Source organism: Somniosus microcephalus, chromosome 29, assembly GCF_052327205.1.
Source record: "Somniosus microcephalus isolate GS21.2 chromosome 29, FLI_Smic_1.0, whole genome shotgun sequence".
NCBI lineage: Eukaryota > Metazoa > Chordata > Chondrichthyes > Squaliformes > Somniosidae > Somniosus > Somniosus microcephalus.
The window spans coordinates 28,416,787-28,433,719 of NC_141015.1; the positions used below are offsets into that span (position 1 = coordinate 28,416,787).

The window sequence follows — 16,933 nt, forward strand, 5'->3', positions numbered from 1 at the left end:
TGTTCTCCACCTGAAGCAGACACCACGTGCTGGTTTCCCATCTGCAGCCGGCGCCATGTGCTCATCACCGCCAATCGCATGCTGGTTTCCCACCTGCAGCACTCACCACATGCTCATCACCGCCAATCGCGTGCTGGTTTCCCACCTGCAGCAGTCACCACGTGCTCATCACCGCCAATCGCGTGCTTGTTTTCCCACCTGCAGCACTCACCACGTGCTCATCACCGCCAATCGCGTGCTTGTTTTCCCACCTGCAGCACTCACCACGTGCTCATCACCGCCAATCGCGTGCTTGTTTGCCCACCTGCAGCCGGCACCACGTGCTCATCACCGCCAATCGCGTGCTTGTTTGCCCACCTGCAGCCGGCACCACGTGCTCATCACCGCCAATCGCGTGCTTGTTCTCCACCTGCAGCACTCACCACGTGCTCATCACCGCCAATCACGGGCTTGTTCTCCACCTGCAGCACTCACCACGTGCTCATCACCGCCAATCGCGTGCTGGTTTCCCACCTGCAGCAGTCACCACGTGCTCATCACCGCCAATCGCGTGCTTGTTTTCCCACCTGCAGCACTCACCACGTGCTCATCACCGCCAATCGCGTGCTTGTTTTCCCACCTGCAGCCGGCACCACGTGCTCATCACCGCCAATCGCGTGCTTGTTCTCCACCTGCAGCACTCACCACGTGCTCATCACCGCCAATCACGTGCTTGTTCTCCACCTGCAGCACTCACCACGTGCTCATCACCGCCAATCGCGTGCTGGTTCTCCACCTGCAGCCAGCACCACGTGCTCATCACCGCCAATCACGTGCTTGTTCTCCACCTGCAGCACTCACCACATGCTCATCACCACCAATCGCGCGCTGGTTTCCCACCTGCAGCACTCACCACGTGCTCATCACCGCCAATCGCGTGCTGGTTCTCCACCTGCAGCCGGCACCACGTGCTCATCACCGCCAATCGCGTGCTTGTTTTCCCACCTGCAGCAGGCACCACGTGCTCATCACCGCCAATCGCGTGCTGGTTCTCCACCTGCAGCATTCACCATGTGCTCGTCACCGCCAATCGCGTGCTTGTTTTCCCACCTGCAGCCGGCACCACGTGCTCATCACCGCCAATCGCGTGCTTGTTTTCCCACCTGCAGCCGGCACCACGTGCTCATCACCGCCAATCGCGTGCTTGTTTTCCCACCTGCAGCAGGCACCACGTGCTCATCACCACCAATCGCGTGCTTGTTTTCCCACCTGCAGCCGGCACCACGTGCTCATCACCGCCAATCGCGTGCTTGTTTTCCCACCTGCAGCATTCACCACGTGCTCATCACCGCCAATCGCGTGCTGGTTCTCCACCTGCAGCATTCACCATGTGCTCGTCACCGCCAATCGCGTGCTTGTTTTCCCACCTGCAGCACTCACGACATGCTCATCACCGCCAATCGCGTGCTTGTTTTCCCACCTGCAGCCGGCACCACGTGCTCATCACCGCCAATCGCGTGCTGGTTTCCCACCTGCAGCTGGCACCACGTGCTCATCACCGCCAATCGCGTGCTGGTTTCCCACCTGCAGCACTCACCACGTGCTCATCACCGCCAATCGCGTGCTGGTTTCCCACCTGCGGCAGTCACCACGTGCTCATCACCGCCAATCGCGTTCTGGTTTCCCACCTGCAGCCGGCACCACGTGCTCATCACCGCCAATCACGTGCTTGTTCTCCACCTGCAGCAGTCACCACGTGCTCATCACCACCAATCGCGTGCTTGTTCTTCACCTGCAGCAGTCACCACGTGCTCATCACTGCCAATCGCATGCTTGTTTTCCCACCTGCAGCCGGCAGCACGTGCTCATCACCGCCAATCGCGTGCTGGTTCTCCACCTGCAGCCGGCACCACGTGCTCATCACCGCCAATCGCGTGCTGGTTCTCCACCTGCAGCCGGCACCACGTGCTCATCACCGCCAATCGCGTGCTTGTTCTCCACCTGCAGCCGGCACCACGTGCTCATCACCGCCAATCACGTGCTTGTTCTCCACCTGCAGCCGGCACCACGTGCTCATCACCGCCAATCGCGTGCTTGTTCTCCACCTGCAGCCGGCACCATGTGCTCATTACCGCCAATCGCGTGCTTGTTTTCCCACCTGCAGCAGGCACCACGTGCTCATCACCGCCAATCACGTGCTGGTTTCCCACCTGCGGCCGGCACCACGTGCTCATCACCGCCAATCGCGTGCTGGTTCTCCACCTGCAGCAGTCACCACGTGCTCATCACCACCAATCGCGTGCTGGTTTCCCGCCTGAGGCCGGCACCACGTGCTCATCACCACCAATCGCGTGCTGGTTTAACGCCTGCAGCAGTCACCGCGCGCCAATGAGCGCTGCTCGCGCCCTTTCGCCCCTCGCCGCCCGGCGCGGAGTGGGCAACGCCGCGTGCTGACAGTTGGGGAAGATCGCCTGCCGAGTGATGGCCGCGTGTCACCTCTGGACTGTGCCATTTGCTCATTTGCCATTGTTCGTGTGGAGTTGGGGGGTTGGATAGCACTGGGCCGCGATTTTTTGAAAGTACAATGCAAAGCATTGAAAGCGCACCCAAAGTGTGGGCAAAGAAGCGGCCCCGGTGGATTATCGAAGAACATGGCGCCGTAAAATGGAGCATGGTGCATCTTGGCGGCGACAGGTAAGGACAGGGATGTGCTGGGAGCTACTGAATAGGGCAAGTTGTGGCAAGCCCTTGAATTTTAACAAAAGCCGTGCCCCAGAACACTTAACTCAGCAACGACATCTATGGAGGCATCTTGTGATTGCTAAAACTTAAAGGCACTAAAACCAGGTAGACACGGTTAAAAAATGCCAAGCTCTTCGGTCCGCCCAATGTGTTAACCTTTGGAAACAAATGAGGAGAATGTGTTTGCTGCACTTTACCTGATGAGGGGAATGTGTTTCATGTCAAGGTGTTGATAGATTGCAACATGCTGGTTAATGGTTCCAGAAAAAAAAAATTGTCGCTTGGAAATGTTGCTCCAGATAATTAATGGTTCAGATTTAGGTCCCTTTTCATCTTGATGCTGTTCCAGGAGGACGGGGTGAGGAAGACCCTGTCAGAGATTAGAGATTTTAAAAAGACCCCAATGCGCATACAATGTCTAAGGAAAAAAGTCGTCTTGTTTGTTTTCCAAAGCGAGCAGAAGAAATCTTCCTACAAAATATAATTTATCCGTGACCACATTTCATGTGTGCCTGCAAAAAAAAATGCTTCATTTACTGAACCCAAATTTCTGGGCCATTTACTGAACCCAATTGACTCATTTCAATTCATGTTCTCGTATTAAAATAACGCCGTTATCTTGCGTTCATGGCCACTTGGTAAATACTAAGCCCAATGATATTGTAGTGTGTGCTTATTAAATTCAGTGTTATATTCACTCAAAACCGATTACAATGACAATATTTACAAATGTGTTCCTTAAAAACGCCTGTAATTGGCATACTTTAGGTTTCCAGACTGCTGCTAAGGTGGGCACACAGGATATCCGATTTAGATTCCTTCGCTGATTTTGCTGCATACTGTCTGCATGTCCCCGGGTTAACATTTAAAATGTAAAAATTAATTTCTGTTTACAGAAGTGTAACCTCTTTTTTATTGGCAAATCTATGCGAGATTTGAGGTGATTTGAGAAGGTGCTGAGTTGCCTACAAGTTTTAAGGAGTATAACTGCCTTGTAAATTCATTAACACTTTGTCAAAACAGACGCACCATATACTACATGTGAGATGTTTGAATTATAGCCGAACATATGTAAATTAATTCAAATGAGCAGGTTTCTTCCTGTGAAACACTTCCATGTCTTCTTCGCTTTGGTGACCCACATAGCGAGATATCAAAGGATGTTATCAACCACATCAAACCAGCCACATTACAGCCATGTTCAACTTGCTGATCCCAGTCCCAGCAGAGGAAAGGAAGAACAGTTCTACACTTTGGCGGCTTTCCGTTAGTTAATATGCAAAGTATTTTGTATTAGGCCTTCTTTCCAAATGGACTGAACATTAAGATAGTTAATAGGGACATTTCAGAAGTTCTGAGAATTTAGGTTTTCAGTGACATTATTGTTTATTATATAACATTATTTAAATAGTTACAGTATTGTATATGCAAAGAAACTCGAAGTAGGTCATACCTGGTTTTAAACTATGTAAACATCACACCGAATTGTAATTGTGCGGGGCATTAAAAACGTTCATATTTGGAAAACTGTGGGTGAAATGACTTCTAATTGTCAATTAAAAATGGAAGACGCTTACTTGTACACCTTATCGATTTTGTAATGTATTGAAGAATGAAATGAGTTCTTGTTAGACCAATCTAGGGTGGCGTTGAGCCGAATCTTGTCTTTGGTATGTGTTGAACTGATTCTGTTGGATGTGTTGAAGTGAATATTTCGAGGTTGCCGAAAGGAATCTTTGGGCTGTGCTGATTTGAATTTGTAGGCTGCCTTTTGATGTGATTTGCCCTTCTGCTGGTTGTCTTTTTGAAGCAGATCTGGTCTCTGATCGATTCCGTGCGGGTGACGGCGACCAGCGGCTGCTGTCAGCTTGCGAAAGCATCGAGAGTGACGGCACCATATCGGAGAAGAAACGCAGAAAAACTCGCACACTCACTCCATTAACACTTTCTCGTTTCTCTATTTGTAACCATCAGCCTCAAAAATAAGGCAACATATAGAGAGGCGCAATGCCTAATAACCTAAACAATCTCGGTACGAACCGATGAGTAATGAAAGGCCCTGCTTCAGAAATATTTTTCGGGCTTTAAAAAAAAGACTCGGATTGTCGCAGCATCAAAATAAACCATTTAAAAGGTTATCCGAAAGAATCATAAATAATCCACTACACTCACCTATACCAATGGCAATTTGAATGATAAGAGTAAAGCGAATATCGGATACATTTAATAATCTAACGGATTTAAAACAAACAATAGTGCACGTTTAAGAAAATAAGAAAAGATTGTTATTAAGACAAAAAGCTACTTAATTTAAGGTATCTTTAAGCGTTCTAAGTAACAAGGAGCATGGGTATTAGTCAGAAAAAATACCAACCATTTCTGTTAATTTACCTAATTAGACTGCACAAGTTCAGGAAAACAACTTTGAATAGTGATTATACTGCATTTATAAAAGGGAAATGTTTGTACCATCTATTTTACCGAGAAACAAAGCCGGAGGGAAGAAAAAACTACCAGCTATGACGAGCTACTGAACAAATAAACATATGAACATGGTTCAATAACTTAAAAAGAAATCAAAGATACCCCTGTCTATGCGATGTCGTATCACCTGCTTTCTTCTCTATGTGGAAAAAATAGCAAGTTACAAGTTACTAAAGTAAGTTTAGTATCGTTTAATGTATAAAAGGAGTACAGTATATCCGTCATGATAATGCTCCTTTGATTCACTTCAGTTCCCCGAATAGGTTGTTTGGACACACGCCCAATACCCCAGGTATAAGTAACTGCTATTTATGTGTAATGTGCTTGTTTTGAAGGAATTTTTTAAAAGTGAGCAGTCCTACTAGGCTCCAAAGTACATACAGCGTTAAAACGCCCATTAGAAGATTCTTTAGAAAGATTTATTGTAGTAGGGCTGGGTCTTTGTTAATCCAATAAGAATGTATACCTCAATTTGCAGTGTGTTTCAAGTCATTTACCTTTTTGCGTACGTTCCTTGAAATTAGGCTGCTTTATATACCTTTTCAAAGTATCCGTTGCAGACACCTTGGTTTCTAAAAGAGTTGATTGCCAATTGTCATTTGTTTAACATTGAGTTATTTTTATGTGGAAGAGATTGTGCAATGTAAGTTTGTTTATTAACGTTAATCAATTCGTAAAAGCGGAATACTTTAGCACAAACAAACTCGGTTTTCCGGCGCTTGTCCAGCAATGTATTTAATATGTTAAAGCTGGCGAAGTTCGAAGAAAGGAAATCTCTCATTTAGAGCTGGATATCGTCCTTTCTGAAATAGATTTGCGTTCAATGATAAAAGACTTAGCGGGAGCTTGCTTGCCGCCATCTGGGCCAACGGCGCCTCAAATTTGAAAACGTTAATTTGTCTCGAACGGGATTCTAGGAATACAATTTTGCATGTCCTTTCTCCTGCGTCAGATTTAGGAAAACTGAAGTCAGGTTGAGTATCAAGTGACCAGCAGGCGAATTTTTTTTTACAACTATTGTGAAAAGTGACGGGTTCTTGCAGAACTATGTTGGCTGATCACTTCCCGGTATTGGTTTTCATCCAAAGATCTGGTATTGTCTCAATGATAATATGTGGTATTATAAACAAAACGTTTACAGCGTTATGAAGAGATTTACAATAAACTTTAAAAAAACTGAATTGAAAAAGCAGGCCATTTGTATTTCAGTGTTTTGAACTATAATCAGTTTGTATGCAGTAGGCGAATGATTTGTGCGGCTTTGTCTTCGGTGGAGGTGCATGTGGTGAGTTCGCAATGTCCCAGAGAGAAATATCGTCATTTTAAAAAATGCGTTAATTGAACTTTAAGATTCTAAACGTGGGACATGCACTCGATGCGATTAACAGTTGTATAAAAGGAATGGCAAGATAATTTTTTTAAATACTTAAGAAATCTTACAAATATATTTGCGTCCTCAAGCGAAAATGTGTCCTTGGTCAGAAATGCAACACTTTCTATAAAAAAAAACTGCATAATTGTAGAAATGGGGAAAAAACTTGTAAAGTAGCAAAACCGTATTTGAAAACCTATATAATGCGAACCGAAGTTACAATTTGTAATCAAGTATTCATTTAATAACAAAATAAGACGGTCATATTTTTGAATAGCACTGCTTCTTATTTCCAGAATACATACAAAAAATACCAATTCTCTTTCCATGGTACACCTTAAAAATAATTGCAATTTGAAATTATAATGACAAGTTGAATTTAGTAACAAACATGCATGTAAATTCTTTTCCAAGAGACATTAAATAAGAACGTACAATACAATCATAGCAATTTAAAAGAAACTTCGGAAAACCCCTATTTTTCTACACTGTGTTCCACGTTACCTATCAGGTTTTTTTTTGTTTAAGTAATGCACTTTGTTATGTTTTCCCCCGCTTGAAGCTAACATAAATAAATACAGCGTTCACGGAACCCGTCCATTGATGAACACCATGAAAGGTCCATTAAACTGCAATCTGCTTTGTTTGGGACTACCTGGATTGCATTTCAAAACTTTCAAAAAAACTATTTACATATCTTAATTTTCAAAACAATTCAATAGGATGAAATCTTTACGTATGCACTAATCGGTTCACCTTTGAGATGGCTGGTTTCACGACATTAAAAAAAATCAGATTGTATTATTTTAACAGAAGAAAATTAGGTCAACATTTAAAAAAAAAACTTTTTCCTGACTGTTTTGAAATTGGACCCACATAAGCCTTCATCGCAATGCATATTGCAGCTTTGAATGTCTGTGTTCACTGATAGCCCAGTGCTGAAGCTGTGGTTAACCTCTGGCCGTAGAGTGCGTATGGAGAGTAATAGTGTCCTGTCGCCGGCACTGGTAGAGTGGTGACCGGCCCTGGAGCTCCATGGGGCGGCAGGGGGCTCTTGGTATACGGGTGGTACCTGCTGCTGAGTCCTAAAGCGTGGGGGCTCCTTAGTGTGAGACCGCCAGGACTCCCGGGCGCCCCTGTCGGTGGGAGGTGCATGTGACACGCCACGGCTGCTGCAGCTGCCGCCGCCGCCGCACTGCCCAGAGACGAACTTGGGTAGCCGGCCATGAGTTTTTCAGTCCCGGAGAAAGCAGTGTGCGTCCGCAAGTGGTTGAGCAGTTCCTCTGAGGTGCAAAATCGCTTGTCGCATGGTCCATTGGCCGAGACCCAATTGCAGATGTGAGGCTGGGGATCGTTAGGTAGCATGAAGCCATAAGGGTACAAATGATGTCCTGTCAGGGTTGGCGTACCAGCGTTGCTGGACATGGACGTGTGGACGGCATGTAGAGGGTGTGAGGGGTAAACCAGAGGGTATCCAGTCTTCAAAGCTGTAGGATCATGGGTGCAAGAATTGCTGGCCGCCCCGGCAAGATGAGCAGCGCAGTGATAACTTAGACAGTAGGGATCTCTGCAAAGACTAGCCGTCATCATTGAGGGTGGAGAGGCACCGGCTAATGGGCTGGAACCGGTGGGTTTACTGGAGAGGCCGCAACCCAAAGAACTAGCCAGCTGAGCCGCTCCGACCAGGCTGGATTTGGCGTGGTCCAAGCTGACGCCATGTGGTACAAACTGATGCGGATAGCCAGCGTAGGCTCCGAGAGTTCCTGGGTAGGTCATACTGGCTGGAGGCAAAGGAAAGACAGTCTGTCCTGGTTTATAGGGCGAAACAGGGGCAACAAGTCCAGAACCCAGAGCTGAAGTCTCCGAAGTAATGGGTTTTGAAACTGAAGTCTCCTGGTGCTGATTCACTTCCACGTTTATCCCAGCACAACTGACACTAATCCGGTTGTGGCTGACGCTGGTGGTCGTGGAATTGTCTGTGGAGCTGTTTTTTACGGTGTCTATGTCTTTCTTTTCCTGACTGTCACTGCCTTTGCCTTCGGATGGCATGGGTGAAGAAGTGCTGGAATTTGGACTGCCTGTCCTTGGTGTGAATGGTTGGCAGGTGGCGCTAGGCACACGGAAACCAGACTTTTCCCCAGAAACGCTGGAAGAGCCCGAGGAACTGGAGTCCTTCTTCTCTGTGTGTTTGGAGTATGGTTTAAAACTCGACTTGTCTTCCACACCAATGTCACTAAGTTTCAATGGAGCAGATTTTCCGGAGTCTTTATCACTTGTACCATTTGAAGTAACAGAAGTTAGCTTTGAGGAAGGAGGGGGATCCGGCTTCCCAATCTGAGAACATGTTTGAGCCAAAAGTGCCAAAGGACTCTTTTTCGCATCGAGCTACAAGAAAATTAAATAAAAAATAAAAAAATTATTGTTTCCGTCCGGCATAAGCATAATGTATTATTTCATAACCTTCCATCTTCCAGTAATAGCGAATTCATAGTTTAATTGTAAAATATCGATAGTATATACGAATAACAATGCAGTAGCTGCGTACACTAACCAATCTTTTAAAATCAACTATCATTACAGTAACTCAGTAACTTGGTGGGTTAACGTTTTTCCTAGACGTGTCCAAATTGAGAGCTACGTGGTAGCGATGGTCTCTTACAAAAGAATCGACGGGTAAGGCACGGTACGTGGGAAATTGTTAACTCTCCTGTTTCCGTGCGTACATTATATATAGTATAGATTAGATAATAAAACATAGTACTATATAACCAAAATTGCAAAAACGTAAAAAACGTACCTCGATGGGACTTACGGGCGTAGATGGTAAAGGCTGTAAGTACTCAGGATGCAAAATGTGTCCGGTGCGAGCCGTAAGCATTTTCAAAACCTTGATAGGAAGACGATTAGCTTGTCTTAAAGGGTCTGAGGGAGGTACGGAGTGGTAGAAAGGTTTGCTACTACTGTTTCCCCTGCTGCTGTTATTGCTGATTTCAGTCGCTGTAATTCTGTGGGTAGAGACGGAAGGCGATGTAATCATGACCTAACTGAACCAACACTCCGAGAGGGACTGTGCCGTTCGAGGACGCTGTGGTTGCTTTCACTCACAGTACTGGAGACCCTGCCCAAATCCTGCACGGCGCTCATCAGACAGGCAGCACGACCGCTTAGCTACACACAACACAACATGCAACACACAATCTGGCCGTCAACACTTCAAACACCGAATTACTTTAAGATTAAAGCCTTTGCCGCCTTCCAATCAAATCACACAATGAACACCGAACCCCGAGGTGATTGGAGGGTCAAGGGGATGTGATGTTAACTTTTTGTGTGTGTGTGTGTGTTGGTTATTGTGTGAAGGCGAAATTTTAGACTCTAGCATGTGACGAGGCTAGGCCAATCCGGAGAGGGATCTCAATGTCACATGCTTTCAATTCAACACCCCCACCCTTCCAACTGTCAATTTTCCCAACCGCAATCAATCAGTTATTTGTCAGTCCTGTCAATCTGGGTTGATTTATGTCAGCTTTTGTTGCTGATTACAAGCCTGGTGTGACTTGAAAAAGAACGGCTTTTGAAAAGAGGCATTCAATTTAGGGAAATAAATCGTTCTCAGAGTAAACTCAATTTGTATGCGAACAAAAGGCGGACGCACTAGACCGCACTTCAATTCGCTTGAACGAATTATACACCTTCACTTCTTGTCATTAATGGCTTACTTTCCTGTTGAATATTTTTTCCTTATGAAAAAGAACATTTAAAAAAATCTTAATTTGAGAAATCTCACTTCGGGTCGTCGCGGCAGACTACAAACAAAACGGCATTATTGAGATCGTATCACCGATCAGTCAATCAGATGGTCACACGTAGGGGTGTTTGAAAAAGATTAAGATTGACATGTTGAAAGTCTTGACATGTTAAACCTGACAGCTAGAACAAATGATCGGTCTGATCAAAGTCACTACTATAAAAGGTTCATAATACACGCATAAACTACGGTCATGGTTTTTCACACAAACTGTATTGCACGTTACTGCTTTTTGCGAAACAAGTAAACGTTATCAGAAACATCTACCATAAAGTAAGAGACTTCCGAAACGTGAAACTTTTTTGCATATATCGCAAGTTTTTAATTTTAAAAAGCAATAAACGGTTGTAAAATTTTGACTTCTGTTTGATGTTTTTTTTCTTTTCACTGGCAAATGTATGTGCTAATCAATCTTTGCTTTTGTTTCCGGCCTCGACATGGTGGCCCACACAATCTACAACATTAACAAAAGGTCACTTGGAGATAAAAACACGTTTGACAAGTGAAGAACACGGAAAGTGCTGAGGGGTCGTTAGCAATTTATGAGATGGATTATCTACTCGGACTGAACTTAATTCAAATTGTCTTCTCAATAAATAATGCCACTTTAACAATATCAAAAATTACACACAAACGATGTAAAAAATTCCAAACCGAAAATTGAGACAGAAGTCCAATTTTAGCAAATGCAACGGAAACATATATAAGCAGAAAATATACATTAATATAATCAAAGCATCGTGGTTTGTCTGAAACCCTTTTACAAACTGAAGATATAACAAAACTTGGCCACGGTCTTCCCCGAATGTTACAGTAACTTTTACAAATTTATTATTGTAATTAGCGTAATTTCCTTTTAAGTAATTATAATAACATTTTACAAATATAAACGTATTTGCGAATTAGACTAAGAAGTTTATATTAATTTATTTTTGAGTACAAGTGGAAATTACATTACCACTTACTCCTCCTATGTATAAAGAGGGTTGTTGTTAAGTACTTTACTTAAATAATCTGGCAAAGGACGCACAAATTCGTCCAGGTGTGTAATGGCGTTGGGAGAGATCTGAACGGTTCCCAAGTGGTGGGAGTAAATTCGATCTGCACAGAACAGTTCTTTCTTTTTAATGGCTCGTCAGGTTGATGGATGAAGTGCAGTAAACATTGAAACGCTGTACCTTCATTTGTGTTCATTTGCATTAACTGCTTGGAACAGCTGTTTTCCTTACTATACCATAGAGACGACTATCTGTTCTTGTTGTATTTGTCCTGCCTCCCGGTGAGAAATACTAAAAGATTAATTGCTTTAGGTGGAGTCGACTGTGGGAAGACTTTTTGGAGATTTGTTCACTTCAGTGCGAAGGGAGACTCAAGAAGCTGCGTGGTTTAACTAGTGTTTAGGTCCGCGTGCCTAGATACAGGGCGAGGGGAAAGCGAACCAAATTAATACGTCCAACAAACACACATCGTTTGTACTTTCGAAATACAACGGTAGGCATATTTCATTAGCACAATGCTTGAAGTTTAACAGAAAATAATGAAAACCAGGAAGTATCCGTTTTACATTATCCTTTCTAAAAACACAAAAAGTAAATCTCGTGTGGAAGTGATCTGAACAGTCTTGCTTGGATCTCAAATTTCTTTTCTGAGCGACACCATCTTTGTGTCGAAGTTGCATTATTATTTTTTCAAAGCAACCACAGGTTTCTTTTCATAATCAACACGATTTACCCCTTTTCACGTTGTTTAAAGGGTAACATTCACCTACATGATTCATTTGGGAAACATACTGTACAAAAATAGAGGAATAATAATCCAGAAATTAAGTTAATTTAATTAAAAACTTTAACTATTACAAATGTCCAACTTTTCCCACTTAATAGTTATTGGTAGACTCGTCAACACGATTCGATTTGCACACAATATAAGAGATTTATTATTTGGAAAAAAGGCAGTACATTCAAAAAGAAGTATTTGACCGTTCACGTACCCGGCTAATAAGTATTCAGACTCCCGGGCAATTGGGCAGCTTTTCAGACACAAAATGCCGCGGCTTCCTTTCATCTAACTTGGATGGAGGCGCTCAATTAAAAGCCTATCAGTTTGTAAGTAAATCAACGCCTATCAAACTTGTCACATCAAACAAAACGATTATTATTGCAACCCGCCTACCCTATTAATCTCTCTGTATGATAATCCGCTTGACAGGTCAGGTCAGATCTTGTAAATCCAGGGATGGATTGCAACAAAAAGCGGATTGGAGCGAAATTGGTTTTAAAGAAACAGAACGAACCGCTTGTCTTAAATATAATGGGGAAAAGGCAAGTTAATAAACGTTTCGCGCTACTTTGAATACATTTAGCAACATTGGGCTGCTGGGCCGCAGATAGCAGTAGCCACATAGAATTGAGAGTCTGTTACATTACCACCATTCAATATTAATTTCTAAAGAAAATTTCTTAAGCGTAGATTTAATAATATCACGGCTAATGTACAGGTGGGATGGCTGATATTCCCGCTTTTGCCCGTTCGCATCGGTCTAGAGTTGATGCACTGCAGACAACATTCTTCTCGGTCTGGAGCGATTATCTCTTATTAAATCTAAACTAATCTTTAAAATTACACATGTAGATCGAAAATTTCATACCATCTGGATGTGACTTCATTTGCCCTTCTAAATTAAGCCGGGATCAGGTGTCCATAGAGAGGGACGATCCATGCGCGTTTAGAACAATGAAATACATCAATATTTAATTGTTCTGTATTTTTATGTTACAACAGAACTGGTTCATGTAAAATGTAAATCCATTTTTAGTGTATGAAGCACAGTTAAAACAGTTTTAAAAAGTGGAAATATTGCACTTCTCATGGTCCCTGATTTTTAGCTACTAGTGTTCTGTGCAACAACAGCTACATCAAAGGGGGGAAAGTTTTAAAGTTTGCAGGAATAATGAAATCCAAGTCTTACTTTCGGGTGTGCAATTTAATTCCAATGTATTACAATAAGAAAAATGTACCCTTTTCCTATTAAGACAATAGAAATACTAAAACTGTTGTTAGTGGACGAGCGGGATCTTCTATATCTTGTCCAATATCGCAGTGATGGCAAAATTTGTATTTACCATATTGAAGAACCCCAATGCCCTTGGGATTCATTATTTGACTTGTACCTTACGCTTGAATCAGAACTTTTGCACCAGGTTATATATTGATGGTATCGTACAATTAGAGAGGCATGTTCTTTTCCGTGTTTAAATCTCAACGTTTCATAAAACCAAATAATTGAAGTATTGCCATTTTTAACATAGCTTAACTTTACTTAAAAGAAGCGCCTATTTGTAGATAATTTAGTTAAGATATATTGAAATGACATTTGAAGCCATAAAATTCTGTCGAATGTAAAATACTTAGCTTATTACTGGCGTTAGCCATTTCAAACAATAGTTTCTGATAAAGAGGAACATCAGAATTACGCGTTGACTTTTAAAAATTACGGTTATTTTAAGATATTATTACAATCGTCCATCATTAACGGTCTTTATTGTTCCAAGATTTCCTTAACAAGTGAGTTGGATCTGATAACAGTATTGAAGAAAAATTATTAAAATCTAAACAATTCCAAATTGTTCTGTCGAGAGTGAGAACAGTGTTTTGACATAGAAGTACATCTTCACTACTTCAAAATGATTATTAACCAGAAGAAAGCAGAACACAAACCATAGAAAGCGCGAAGATCCGAATATCACCGTACTGAGGTTTACTGATACATCGGAATAGTTACCTGCAGGAAAGGGAACTTGAGGGTAGTTTCCTGGAATATTTAAAAAATAAAATCAACAGAATAAACTTTGCTTTATAAATTGAATTGTAAAAGTGCGGATTTTACAGCGATATGCGCGAATAAGGTTCCTTATAAAAGGTGTTTATTCCAGTGTAAAATTCCACAAGTGTCAAGCATGCTAAAATGGCGAAAACTGTAAAAATCTCTCTTCCTTTTGTTGATTTGAAAGACGTGATAGATCACGTTCCGCCTTACAGTAAATCTGTAGAATGATTCATAATGATATAATTCATACATAAACGTGTCTTGAAGATCAGAGCGCAGCTAAAAATATGCAAAGGGTTGTTTGATTGATAACAGGGTTGCTGTTTTTCTGCAAGCCTGTCAAACGTTGACACAATGCTTGAGTTATTAGGGCAGTGTAGGGCGCCCATAAATTTTCAACGTCAGGGAAAAAGTAACAGCGGCTTTCTTTATTGTCTAGATGACAGATGGGTCTCAGTACAAGACAGCAAATACTTCGTATTACCCTAAATGGGAACACATTTTTCGTGGCTATAATTCATGATTTTTAAATAGAAAGTTTGAAGTACGTGCCTATATTTTATAGTCTGACATATTTATGAATCACTCACCGCATGCAAATATAATTATTGCTGGAAACAAGTGACAAGCAAGTTAGTATGTCCGATGTTGGTGAAACGAGATTTTTAAAAAATATCAATTAAACAATCAACATTTTTATCTGTAAAGTTACTTTGTTGTACAGCAGAGGTGCTTCAACGATTTATATATAACAGCTGAAACATACTGTTATGAACGTGATCCAAATGTGGAAATATAAAGCGTGCCATTAAATCGATTAGAATGGTCAGCTTATTGCAAGAGAAGAAGATTGATTTTTTTGTTGAAAATTAACATATTGTTTCCGAAACAACAACTCATCTTTATACCAATAAACTGCTATAATACAGCAGCAGGACTGTACAGAAGCGACCAGTTACAAATAACAACCTGGCAAACACGCTGATAATATCTTTCAGGCACGCGGACAAATACCAAAATTCATACCTGATTATTAATAGTCGGTTACAAACAATTTTAATGCCGATTCTATTCTGAAATGTACATATCGTACACATATTCCTTCTGTTACAAAGACATCACTGTCGTTGCTGTATCTCCGAATAGCCCAACACAGAAGGGATTTCGTATTCATTCCTAAAATTTTAATTACCACTTTGTGAACAACCGGACCAATGAAAAGAAGTAGACTCCATGCATCAAACTTACTTATGTTAAATAACAGTGTAATAGGCTTACATTAGTAGTTAGTAGGAGCTGAGATTGGGTCAGTATTCTGCAGTGCCAGACTTCCGCATGCGCTCCGCTGATGGGGCGGGAAGGGAAGTTTTTCTTTTTTCCCCGCGGGAGGGGGGAGGGGGAATTAGGTTTGATGGTTCATTCGACAGTACTGCATGCACGACTACTACTTAAATGACACGAAAGATAGATTAGTTCGACTCAGTCGTGAAATGCAAATATGATATATCTTTGTGAGCCGAATTTTTTTTGCAGCAAACTATGTCAGTGGAGTACAAACCAGTATCAGGGATCTCGCTCTCTTCAGGCTCATCGACTAACTGCGACTACCATTTAAGATTTAAGGTTGTATACGACATTTCCCCCAAAAAATCCCCAGCTAAACAAACTTCCCATATCCAGTTTTTACGAAAAAGTACTGTATCGTAATTGCTTGCTGTACAATTGGAATCTTTGCTTTTCTAAGTCCGTTTGCTCCTCCTTTTCTACGTTTCGGTACTGACTTCCGCTCCGAATCAGCTGACAAGAGTGCGGAAGTGTAGTACTCTTGTATATTTACATATATGCAGGTCGTTGCTCCGGCATAGCGGTACTTCCAAACAAACCTTATATAAAATATAAAACTCTGGCTGACAGCTTGAATAGCCGTGAAAATAAAGCAAACAACGGCATTATCAGTCTTTTATAAATTAGTACGTCAGTGATGGCGAGCAACGATTTAGGGATCGTTGTTGATGGAACTCAAGTAAGTGTGAAGTATTTAAACACTTGCCTTTATTTACACAGAACAAAAGAAAGCGACCTTTTATACCACTAGTTCACATGTTAGGTACACTGCATTTTAATGTTTTGTATTTAGTTATTTTTGCAGTTTGCAACATTTCTTTTTCCGGGGTTTTACCACTTTGTGATGTCAGCTGACTAGTTGCAGAACCATCTGCTCATCTGCAAAGATGCAGTATTTCTTTATATTGTAAACTATTAGTAAGGATTTATGGGCTATAACTTCCACCCAATCATTATGAATGGGTAGAAATCCATCGTTTTAGTATGTTATTAAAATTAAATTTATGTGCTGCCCTTTTGGAAAAAAGTTTTTTTTAATTTGCAGTTCGTTTTTTGCTAATAAATGAAATGCATGCAAGCGTCTGAGCTAATTAATTTCAGTATTTGCTTAATTTATGCAGTGGGTAAGTATTTTCCCTGATTCCCAATACTTTCAGATATGCCAAAGCACCACTACAAGAGGGCACAGGTTTAGTGTTATGACGGACACATTTAGGACATTCCCCAGGAGGTGTTTTTTTTACACATTGAGTAATCAACAGCTGGAATGGATTCCCATGAAGGGTGGGTGAGAGCAGGACACTTGTCTCATGTCTTAGAATGGAAGATATTAGGATTGGTTTCTGGAATGATGAAATCAAGTAGGCCAAACCTATCT

The 16,933-nt window shown here is 42.1% G+C and overlaps 2 protein-coding genes across 8 annotated transcripts in view; one reads left to right on the forward strand and one right to left on the reverse strand.

The window, feature by feature from the left end:
* Window positions 1-6,793: 6,793 nt before the first annotated feature.
* znf503 (zinc finger protein 503) lies at window positions 6,794-15,876 on the reverse strand. 5 transcript variants are annotated; one of them, XM_085970485.1, is made up of 3 exons: window positions 15,770-15,876; window positions 9,375-9,582; window positions 6,794-8,962 (listed from the first exon to the last, which is right to left on the reverse strand). In XM_085970485.1, exons 2-3 carry the CDS (start codon window positions 9,453-9,455, stop codon window positions 7,499-7,501), a joined length of 1,545 nt encoding a protein of 514 aa, XP_085826611.1. In that variant the 5' UTR covers window positions 9,456-9,582; window positions 15,770-15,876; the 3' UTR covers window positions 6,794-7,498. The 5 variants fall into 5 exon arrangements, with proteins under 5 accessions (XP_085826611.1, XP_085826610.1, XP_085826608.1 ...); XM_085970484.1 differs by lacking the exon at window positions 15,770-15,876 and adding an exon at window positions 15,490-15,590; XM_085970482.1 differs by lacking the exon at window positions 15,770-15,876 and adding an exon at window positions 15,238-15,392.
* Window positions 15,877-15,970: 94 nt separating this feature from the next.
* Window positions 15,971-16,933, forward strand: part of lrmda (leucine rich melanocyte differentiation associated) — a 932,585-nt gene continuing 931,622 nt past the window's right edge. For all 3 annotated transcript variants that reach the window (XR_015074203.1, XM_085970486.1, XM_085970488.1), the window contains exon 1: window positions 15,971-16,234. Coding sequence is in view for 2 of the 3 variants with exons in the window: in XM_085970486.1 (XP_085826612.1) it covers window positions 16,193-16,234 (42 nt within the window). In the remaining variant the exon portion in view is untranslated. The remainder of the gene's footprint in view (window positions 16,235-16,933) is intronic.

Excerpts from the sequence above, each read along its gene's own strand:
- znf503 (XM_085970481.1), bottom strand. The coding sequence starts at position 12,449 with ATGAAAGGAAGCCGCGGCATTTTGTGTCTGAAAAGCTGCCCAATTGCC. Across the intron at positions 9,583-12,375 it reads TCTGAATACTTATTAGCCGG|AATTACAGCGACTGAAATCA; the intron begins GTACGTGAACGG and ends CTCTACCCACAG. Across the intron at positions 8,963-9,374 it reads CGCCCGTAAGTCCCATCGAG|CTCGATGCGAAAAAGAGTCC; the intron begins GTACGTTTTTTA and ends ATTTTCTTGTAG.